Source organism: Melanotaenia boesemani, chromosome 17 (assembly GCF_017639745.1).
Source record: "Melanotaenia boesemani isolate fMelBoe1 chromosome 17, fMelBoe1.pri, whole genome shotgun sequence".
Classification (NCBI taxonomy): Eukaryota; Metazoa; Chordata; class Actinopteri; order Atheriniformes; family Melanotaeniidae; genus Melanotaenia; species Melanotaenia boesemani.
In genome coordinates, this window is record NC_055698.1 from 798,941 (window position 1) to 810,476 (window position 11,536).

At 43.6% G+C, this 11,536-nt stretch overlaps 1 protein-coding gene across 2 annotated transcripts; it reads left to right on the forward strand.

Annotated features, from left to right (window-relative positions):
* The first annotated feature begins 8,040 nt into the window (after window positions 1-8,040).
* Window positions 8,041-11,146, forward strand: polr1h (RNA polymerase I subunit H). 2 transcript variants are annotated; one of them, XM_042012347.1, is made up of 5 exons: window positions 8,041-8,702; window positions 9,012-9,149; window positions 9,526-9,629; window positions 10,025-10,134; window positions 10,210-11,146. In XM_042012347.1, exons 2-5 carry the CDS (start codon window positions 9,032-9,034, stop codon window positions 10,232-10,234), a joined length of 357 nt encoding a protein of 118 aa, XP_041868281.1. In that variant the 5' UTR covers window positions 8,041-8,702; window positions 9,012-9,031; the 3' UTR covers window positions 10,235-11,146. The 2 variants fall into 2 exon arrangements, with proteins under 2 accessions (XP_041868281.1, XP_041868280.1); XM_042012346.1 differs by having other exon boundaries at window positions 8,042-8,702; window positions 9,025-9,149.
* Window positions 11,147-11,536: the final 390 nt, after the last annotated feature.

The window sequence follows — 11,536 nt, forward strand, 5'->3', positions numbered from 1 at the left end:
TATTTGTCCATTTGGCAAACACGTCTCTCCTCATTGATCGTCCTGTTCACAGTGAAGAAAACGCTGGTCAGATCCAGCATCTCCTCATCTGTCCACCTCCGTTATGTCCTCAGATCCGTGTTTGTCCTGCAGACCGAGCTGAGATCAGCTGATTGCTTCCTGTGTGTCTCTGGTGGTTTCCTGCCCTGCTTCCTGTTTCTCAAACATGTGAAAGGAAACCGTCCATGTTCTGACTTTTGACCATGTTGGTTCAGACACACTGCGTTTCCATTGGCCCAAACCCAGTCTGAGTCCTGCTCAGCATTTTCTGTCACAATAATACTTCCTCAGGATGAAGCTGCTGGTGTCTGATACCTTCTGAAAAGTTTATCAGTCCACTGCTGAAAGTAGTCCCAGCCTGATGCAGGGTTCGTTTCAGCTGCAGGAGCTTCCTGAGTCTATGAGAGAATGATAACCTTAAAAAGACGTGGGTTTCAGGGCCAAGATGTCAACGTTTCTTTAGGTTCATTGGTCAGAACTCAGTGAAAACAGGAACACGGTGAAGGACTTCTCATAGCCACACGGCAGCGAAAACATGATTCTTTACCGAAAACTATTAGTACATAAAGGAAATATCACTAAGACAAAACTCTGAACACACTTTTTGAACACCAAGAAACACCAGAAAACCTGAAAACTTTGCTTCATTTTTAAATTCACCAACTGAATCATCTGGAGGATGCTCCTGCCCGGTAACACACCATCAGCTGATTAATAAAACAATAAAAATAACAACAAGTAAACAAACATGGCAGGTTCCATTCAGTCACTCATTTTATTCATACACCAGTTTAACAGTCATCTCAATCCAGTCCACGTCATTGTTGTCCAATTATAATCCAGTTCAAACAAATCCATTATGTATGATCCACATTAGTCCAGTTTATAACTGTTAGTATAAATCAGTTCCTAAATATAATTACCCAGCTGAGGAAACCAATGGATGGATCAAATGTCTGATTCAATCCTCCACCCTCAGCTACACGAGGAGACAGTGGAAAGGAAAACCTTTAGGACTAGAAGCAGGAAGGAAAACCTCCAGCAGGACCAGAAAGAGAGGTAAGTCAAACTGAGTCTGTTACCATGGTAACCGTCTCTACCTGTTCACTGGCAGGTAGTGATGGCATAATGAAGCCCCGTGAATGTGTTGAGTTGACATCTCCAGCAGTTCACCTGCCAATGTAAACTCCATCCATCCATCCACCCACCCATCCATCCACCCATCCATCCATCCATCCACCCACCCACCCATCCATCCATCCACCCACCCACCCATCCATCCATCCATCCACCCACCCACCCATCCATCCACCCACCCACCCATCCATCCATCCATCCATCCACCCATCCATCCATCCACCCACCCACCCATCCATCCATCCACCAACCCACCCATCCACCCACCCACCCATCCATCCACCCACCCACCCACCCATCCACCCATCCATCCACCCACCCACCCATCCATCCATCCATCCACCCACCCACCCATCCATCCATCCACCGACCCACCCATCCACCCATCCATCCATCCACCCACCCACCCATCCATTCATCCACCCACCCATCCATCCATCCATCCACCCACCCATCCATCCATCCACCGACCCACCCATCCATCCACCCATCCATCCACCCACCCACCCATCCATCCATCCATCCATCCATCCACCCACCCACCCATCCATTCATCCATCCATCCACCCACCCATCCATCCATCCACCCACCCATCCATCCATCCACCCATTCATCCATCCACCCATCCATCCATCCACCCACCCACCCATTCATCCATCCATCCATCCACCCACCCACCCACCCATTCATCCATCCATCCATCCATCCATCCACCCACCCACCCATCCATCCATCCACCCACCCACCCATTCATCCATCCACCCATCCACCCACCCATCCATCCATCCATCCGTCCATCCATCATTTCAGCAGATTAAAGTTGAATCTTATCTAACTGCTTCCGTCAGTGCTGCATGTGTTGTGTCACCTGGAATCAAGCAGAGCATTTCCTGCATTTTCCGTGGCGTTTTCAGCAGAGACACTCGCGTGGATCAGGGAAAACGGGACCGCATTTGTCTTTGGTCACGTGATGTTCAGGAAAATAATACAGCTTCGTTTGGACACGCCCCCTTTACTCACTTTGGGGCTTTTGTGTCATCATGTAACATCACTACTGGCAGGTTGACTTGTTGAGTCTGTTCAGTGGGTCTCCACCAGAGTTCTGACTGGGTCCAGTCTCCTGCCCAGAACTAAGCCACCTGAGCCCCCTTTCTATCACACTTGTCAGTGTCCACAGGAAAAGTTTGATTCCCACATTCAGAGTAAGATGTTTCTGTATTCCTGACTTTTCCTTGTTTCACAGCTAAGAGGGAATTCACAACGTTCCAGCAGTAGGGTGTTTATTCCTCGTCCCGTTTCAGATTCACAAAGTTCATCACATAAAAACATGAAGTCAAACTCAGAACAAAGAGCCCACGTTACAGATCTTCTAAAACGTATAAATGTTTAGTTCCTTTATAATAAAAGTTGGACAGCTTGTTTTTTTGGATGAAGACAAAGAACTTTGTCATGGAACAAGCACATGATGCAGGTTGGACTCTGCCGGGTCGCTGATCCTTTTTCTGGTTTTCATGGATCCGAAGACTTCACTGTAAGAAACTGCTGTAGTTTCTAAATTCTTACAATAATTACTTTTTCTGACATTTTACTGAGTTTAACTGTATTTTGCAATGCATTGTGGGTACAAAAACATTACAGTGGTTCACAGCATTTTTCCACATTTGACAGGAGTGAATGACCCTGAACACGATTCTTTTTGTCTGAATTTTGATGACACAAAAATGAAAATATTTTCAAATTCTATACTTTTGTATAGGTACTAGAAATGTTTGCAGACTGAGGCTGCTTCAGTCAGATTTGACGCATATCTAAGTGGATCTTAGATCTATCAGTGTGGGTCAAATCAAAGAAAATGGTGGTTTTAGAACTGTACAGGCCATTTCTCTCATTTATTTATTGTGGGACAGTTGTGACAGAGTTCAAGGGGGCCTGGATAATGTCATTACAACTGTTTGGTTCCTACTACTGTTGCCGTGGTTTACAGAGTCCCAGTGTGAAGAATGGCAGGCTGTAGCCAGACTTTTTGTAGAAGGGTGGAAACAAGCTGCTTACTTTCCTGTGTAGCTTGCAATACCATTTCTGGAGGAGGAATTGTATGGCTCAACAACCTGTAGTTTCAAGGATTCCTTTTTGCTGACGTCCTGTCGTGGGTTCTGTAGCTGCTTTACTACCACCAGATGGTCTGCATCATTTCACTGCACAAAAAAACCAACTGCAAAAACAGCGAAGGAGCTTCTAAACTTTCCAGAGGAGATGACATCAGCCCAGGCAACAGTTTCTTGTTACCTGAAAATGTACATTGGTTAAATTGATGTCAATAACCTTCAGCTTTTCCAGCGGTTCTGTACAGGATCCAGTCTCTTGGATAAGGCCATAATAACTGAGTTCATAGAAACCACAGATTTCCCACACATGTGAATGTGTGCTAAAGCTGTCCATTGGTTACCACAGCTATCCAAATTCTCACCAGCATTCTCACAAGCTCAATGTGGGTGGTGGATGTGGTGTAGCTAACAATCACATGAACGATGCGACAGCTCCTTCATAGACTGGATGGTTTTGTTGTCTTAACCATGTAGCCCGTTGTGTCTTTTAATCTGCTTTTAAAGTGGTTGCTTTCTTCTTTCCCAATCAAATAGTGAGCTTAAAGGCATAGTTTGGGTTTTTTGAAGTGGGGTTGTGTGAGGTATGTGTGTTACCTGCAGTAGACAGAGCAGAGGGGAGTGCTGGAACAGAAGCAGAGCAACACATTGCTGGGAACTTGGACAACAACACAACAAGAAACTTATTTTTGTCAAGTCCAACCTCAAAAGACCACACCAGGTTACATGTACACTGTATTAGGAACATTTGCAGAGCTTCACCTGGTGGGAAAACTGACGTTTCCTTTGACACCAACCATAGAACTCCTAAATGACCTTCGCTACATAGGGGCCAAAGCAATCTACTCCTGTGGAGAAGGGGGGTTCAAAAAGACGCAGGTGCGCCGGTGGCAGGTCCGCCATAAGTGGCACTGATGGTTTACCTCTCCATCGTTGACAGTCAGCACATCCTCTGGTGTTGCTTGATTGCTTGACCCCCACGCAGGACCCAGCACTGCCTTCCCAACTCAGCAAACACCCTCTCTGGACCATGTGTAACAGCCTTGCTTCAAATGCTTTGATGGGAAGGTGTGTCACATGATGCTTGTTGTCAAAGATGATGGGATAAACGTGCTCCTCTGTCAGATGACTGATGTGACGTAAATGCCCTCCAACCCTCATGAGACCTGTATTTGTGTCCATTTCTGGGACCAACATCTTAAGTCTGCTGTGAGGTGATACTGGTTTGCCTGCCTTGAGGGCCTTCACTTCTTCTGGTAAACTGTCGGCTTGACAGGTTTGCAGGAAATGTATCTCAGCATCTCTTAGCTCGTACATTGGGGCATTTTCATCAGAGGCTGCCTTACCATTTAAAGCCTGATGCATGGCTTTCACCAGTCCGTAAACTGAGTAACATCCAGTAATTGACTGGATGGAGTCTGCTGTGTTAAACCACAGAAGGTGTTCTTCTTGAGCTCATCTGCAGCTTGTGGTACTTGGGAGCTTGGTGGACATTGATGTTTTAAGCCGGAAGGGAATGATGGTCCTTGTAACCAGTGGTTGGGGACTTCAGCTTGGGTCAGACTCCGTGTGATGTCATCCGCTGGGTTGTTAGCAGTGTACCAACAAGACTTTAAACCAACAAGAGTCAGATGTCAGCCAAGACAGAACTGTAGTTGAGTCTGACCACAAACTGGTGGTCTTGAGGGGCAAGATGAGCTCTTTCTGCAGAAGTGAAGCTAGCTGGGCACCTGATAATGCTGCGCAAAGCTCAAGCCGTGGCATTGACAGCTGGCGCTTAGGTGCAACTCATGAGAGAGCCATCCCAAAGGTTAAGTGAATGTGGTTTGTACTTTCTGTCAGTAAATAAGCTACTGCACCGTATGCCTGTTCAGACGCATCACAAAACACATGTAGGTTATACTTTGCGACCTCTGTGGGAAGTTCTGGTGGTGTATACCTTCATGGCAGGAGCATGGTCTCTATTTCAGGTGGCTCCCTATCCATACAGTACGCTCCTCTAAGAGTTGGATGGCTCTCAACGTGTCACTACCTTTTCACTTCTGAATGGTAGAACACCAAGCTGCCATAATTGGGCCACATGATGGAGAAGGTCATCAGGAGATGGTTTGCAACTGGTGAAGTAGCAGTTGGTTGTTGCTGTATGTGGTAAGGCCTTATCTGGCCTCTGCAGAGCCCAGTCAAGCTCTGTGCAAACTGCTACTGGTCCTTCTCCCTTGCCGCACTGGTTCCTTTGCAATGACCTGGTGAGTGTTATCTGCACCAATAAGGAGTGGCTGAGTGTTACTGAATGGCTGGATAGTGTACATTTATAGAACAATTTGGTGTTCTAAGTTATATGTTATTTGTATCTTTGTATGCTGACAGTTGGATGGTGGATTTCTTTATGCCTGGTAAGGTGTAAATAAATAAATTCATCAGTGAACAAGAACTATAGCATGGTGCTTTACCCAGATGGAATGACAATGGCACAGCGTATGTGGCTGGGCTCGAGTATTATTATTATTTTTTTTTAATCATTTTCTCATAAGTTACTGTTACTGTGTTACACCTGATTTCATGGATCAAAGTAGCCCTTATGACATCAGGGGAGCGAAGTCTTGGTGTAGATGTGTGATCCTGTGAACTATTTATGGTAAAACTTAATCATCAGACGTGTCACAATTTCAGCCTTCGTCAGACTTAATAGAAATAAAATCAGATGCATTGAATGGTGATGAACATTCCTTCATCTCACGTCAGCTTGCATCCATCGCTTACTTGACTGTGCATTGCCATTTGGACCCATCAATTGATGATGATGGCTAAAGCTTATGTTGAAGGACAGTCCTCCTCCCCATCGCCCACAGCCCTCCTGAACACTCGCGCCCTGCAGATCTCCTTCAGCTGAACCCAGCACTGCTCCCAGTAGACCACAAACACACTCAATAAAAGCCTATATAAGCCATTATTATTATTATTACTATCCAAAAATGTGCATGTTGGGCCGATTTGAGTCTCTAAATTCTCAGTAGGAGTGAGTGCGAGTCTGACCAAATGTTTGTCTCTGTGATGGACTAGGAACAGTTCTAGCCCCCTCACAACCCTGCATTTGAATAATGTTATTTTGAGAAAACAAAGTTTGTTTAAAGAGGTAAATTATCCCTTATCAGGAGAAATTGGAGTAATAAAAACAAAACAAAAACAGACATATGAGCCAACCGCTCCCAGCTGCTGTATTTGTCAATGGAAATAATTACATAGCCTAGATTAAAAAAAACAAAAACAAAACAAACAAACTAGGAGTGTATGAAGAGACGATACGGCTTATAAAACTATTCTACAGGTATTAGAGAGAGATAAAATGTGTGTGTTGGGTGGGGAGGGGGTGTAATGTTACTTACTATTTCTTGGATTATACTGTGGATCTTTGTCATTTTTTGCATTGTAATCAAAAATAAACAAAAGATTTTTTTTTTTAAAGGAAAAGATGATTGTGAACTCATCGTCATGTTCTAGAAAGCAGGTGGAGATGATCTGAGCTTTGTGACATGGTGCATTATCCTGCTGGAAGTAGCATCAGAAGATGCTCCACTGTGGTCATAAAGGGATGGACATGGTCAGCAACAATACTCAGGTAGGCTGTGCTGGTTAAACCAGGCCACGTTGGTACTAAGGGGCCCAAAGTGGACCAAGAAAATCTCCCCCCACCATTACACCAGCAGCAGCCTGAAGCGTTGATCCAAGACAGGATGGATCCATGTTTTCATGATGTTTCCAGCAGATTCTGAGCCGAGCATCTGAATGTGGAGCTGAAATGGAGACTCATCAGACCAGCACCGTTTCTCCATCTTTTTTTAAAAGATGATGTATGTTCAGTTTCCTGTTCCTGAAAAGGAGATAATTTTATCTTCAAAATTATAACAAACTTGAAATTGGGACTATGATAAGGACATTTCTAGGATTCCAGTGCCTCTTAAAAGAGGTTCATCAGAAATATGATGAGCTCTGTCCCAGTGATGAAGTCACTAGAAGTCACCAACAGTTATTTATATAAATGTAGAATCAACAGTTGTTTAAATGTGAAGTCATTCACAGGTTGTGGAAATCTTAATATGTTCCACTCACTCACTCACTGACTCTTCTTCTTCTTCTTTTTTATTTAGAAACCCATAATACTATTTTTATATCCTGCGTCAGTGTTCATATCAACTTCTGGGGCTGGTTGTTCAAAAGATTTAATCTGGATAAAAGCTATCTGGGTTTTGGGATCCCATTTTTCAGGACAGTGGATCACGTAATCTGACTTACCTTTACCCCGGATGTTCAAGCAGAGGATTGGATGACCCTGATCCAGAATCCGTTTTTTTAGGATCACCTTTGTGAAGAACAACAGGTAGGAGAGACGGTATGGGGTCCTGTCAAGTGATTTTTATTATGGATGCTTGCCCCCTCACCTGAGGAGGCAAGCATCAACATCCAACTAGTGGGTGACTCCTTTCATGGCTGCAGGGGTTTGAAGGGGTAGGATATAGGTTTGTATGTGGGGTGAGGGTTAACCCTAACCCTGCCTCTGGACCCTTGAGGCCCTGGGCCCTTCGCTTTTTCACTGGTTTATCTATATTCCCATTTCCAAAAACCTTTACGCAAATCCACCCTACAAACCAACTTCACTCAAAGTTTTGGTTTGAGGCGACCTGTCCGTCACGTGACGCATGAAATCTGTAATTTGTGGAGTGTGACTGCCATCTAGTGGTAGAAGTGCAACAGCAGCGTGACGTCCTGCCAGAGGACAAACACGACAAGCAGCTCTTAAAATAAGGGACAAGAGACATCCCGTACGATGGATAAATATACGGGATGTCCCGGTGTTCTGTCAGTTTAGCTTACATTGTCAGATCAGCATACGCATAGAGAGCAAACTGACGACTGCACCTAACCCTAACCCGCATGCGCATTAACGTAATGTATGCTACTCTGATGTGTATGCTAAACTGCCAGAACACCGGCTAATACGGGACAGTTGGCAACCCTAATTAGAATATCGGTTACAACCGAGTTACAACGTCGGTTGTAAAGGTCTAACAAAACTAATCACGCTTAACGGGATGTATTTTGGAAAGGTTCTTGTTTCGTTGAGATGGCTCTTTCCTCGTTATTACTTTGACTGATGTTTAGGTGTGTGTGTGCACACCTAAGCTTTTCGTGTATGTTTGTTAGTACTTGGTCCCCTGGCTGTACAGTTTATGTGCTGTATGTTTTGTTCAATTGTTTAGTAAAAAAAAAAAAAAACTAATCACGCTTACGTCATTAACGTGCGACAGCATGTCGTTGTCGTAAGACCCTCCAACGTGCTTCTGTGTGGCTGCCAAACTTAAAGTCACATTTAAATAAGAGTGTTCACTGCTGTGAGTTGATTACAACGCTTTATACTGACTGAAAAGGTAATTACATTTATTCATTTATCAACAGGAACGTCTGTGACATGCTAATATAACTCATATTACTGCATTATAATAAAACATTCGCTAACTGGTTTAGAGAGGTTCATGTTCTGACATTCAGAGGTAAGATATATTTGGTCATATATATATATATATATATATATATATATATATATATATATATATATATATATATATATATATGTGTGTGTGTATAATTTTTATCACAACTGACATTTTGAGTTTTTAAAGGAACACTGCTGACATGATAACTTTGATTATAGCTCTGAACAAACTGAAACGCTGTAATTATTCTGGTCAGGTCGGACATGTCTTGTTTTCGTGGGGATCCCAACTTCTGTTCCGAATGTGGAAACGTTCTTCCGCTGCCAGGAAACTCCGACACAGTCCGCTGCCCCCGCTGCTCCTTCTCCATCCCTGTGACAGGTACAGTGCACGTGGCCTGAGCGCCAGCACAGGAACCACACTCCAACGAGCCTTGGATCGGTGTGGGAATGGTTTCTCATTAGAGATTAAAACGAACAGAACATCATACAGGTCAGCTGACCTGGGTTGTCATAGAAACAAAGCTAAGAGTCTGGAACAAAGTCTGTGTGCCATGTTTAGTCTGCTGGGATTTGACACACGTTATTCCCAGACACCAGAAACAATTTCCTGTCATGCTAAACTGTGACTCTGATGAAAATGAGGTGGTGTCATTGTTAATAATACTCACTGTTAAAATATTTCGCCATAACACCCATTACTAAATAATAACAGAACAGATTTTAGTAATCTTTACACTCATCTCATTATTGTCCAGAGTTTTCCGGCCAGGAGATAAAGTCAGAAGTTGTCTTCAATCCCATGGAGCTGTCGTCAGTGGCTCTGAAGGATGAGGAGGGATCTGAGCTGAAGGGGGCTTTGGTAAGACTGTCCTGCACATGCGATGCTAACAGCTGCTCATGGCACCCCACTGCTCTTTAGTAAATCTAGACATGGGGGGGAGTGACCCAGTAGTAAGAGAGGTGGGATTGGTTCTGGAGGACCCAGGTTCAAGTTCCCAGTGTGCCAACAGAGGTAAAACCACCCTGGTCCCCTGAGCAAGGTCCCCAACCTTTCAACTGCTCCTCAAGAGCCAAAACATGGCAGCCCACTGCTCTCTAGCAAATCTAGAGATGTTTAAAATCCAGAGCAGAATTTCCCAATCAAGATTAATAAAGTAAAACTGATTATTATGATCATTATTAACGGCAGCTTGAAGCTTCTACCGGTGCCTGCTAACAGCTGACTCTGCTTATACAGTCGTGTGCTTTCTGTAGATTGACAGGCGCTGCTCACGTTGCAACAAAGAGGGGATGATCTACCACACCAGGCAGATGAGATCTGCAGATGAGGGACAGACTGTCTTCTTCACCTGCATACACTGCAGGTAGCTGATGTGAACACGACATGTTTGTGCTGCCTTGTGGTTGTTTAGCTCACCGTTCTGGTCTTGGTGTTGTAGGTATCAGGAGAAGGAGGACTCCTGAGACTGACCCTCTCCAAACATCTGCTGACTCAGCTGATGCACACGCCCCTCGCCTCCTGCTGTTGATGGTTAGATGGCAGGATCTCTGTCATTCAGGGTCCACACTCTTGATTTCCTCTGGAGCTTTCAGCTGTGCCCAGCAGCCTTCGGTGGACAGTGTTCTCTCCATCTTCCTGGAAAGTTGTGCTGCATCATGAGAGATGGCTGAAAGCAAGAGAAAAATTCAAAACAGAATGAACTTTATTTAAGATGTTATGTTTGTGCAATGGTGTTTCTAATAAAAACTGGAGAATAATTCAGTGTTCAGTTATGCTATTGAATATATATATATATATATATATATATATATATGTGTGTGTGTCGTTCAGTGGGTAGAGTGGTCACCTAGGAGTCCGAGGGTTGCCAGTTCAATCCGTGGCCTGTTGAGCTCGTGTCCAGGTGTCCCTGAACAAGACACCGAACCCCAAATTGCCCCTGATGGGTCGTGGTTGAGCGCCTTGCATGGCAGCTTCTGCCTTCAGTGTGTGAATGTGTGTGTGAATGGGTGAATGTGATGTACAATGTAAAGCACTTTGGGTATCATTCCAGATACAGAAAAGCTCTATATAAATACTGACCATTTACCATATATATATACACACACACACATTATTATTATTATTGACATTGCTATTTCCCTCTAGGGTTAACAAAGTGTTTTTTATTTCATGTACAAGCTGGAACCTGACTCCTGGAGATCTGACGCCTCTTTTTTTTTTTTTTAATTATTGATTGAATGATAGTATCTCCAGATATATTCAGTGATGTATGGATTTCATTAGTCACTGTATTGGTAATAATAATATGTGTTGTATTTAACATAATCACTGTAAACTAAAATGTAATAAGAAAAACTACATTTGAATAAATTGAATAAATTTATGTGATGTGGAATTTGGCTGAAAATCTTTACACAAATGTTACGTAGGTGAAAGAAGGTTGTCCTAGAAACCTAATTTATATGCGAGTCAAATGACAGATCCTGGTCCGGACCAACTCTAAGTTTCCTAATTTTATTAGTCCTATATTAGTTTCCTATTTGTATTCCTAAAAACGTCTGCTAAATGACTGGAATATGAATGGAAACTAAGAGCATTTCTATAGCTAGGCAGTGTCTTACTGAGGTCCTCAGGTCCATTATATGTAGAAAAAAAGAGTGTGTTACAATCATATCAGAGTGGACAATCACTGAAATGAATAGGTGACCAAATACCCAGGTACAGTGATCATGGTAAACAGCTGCAGCCTGCAGTATCAGACTCCG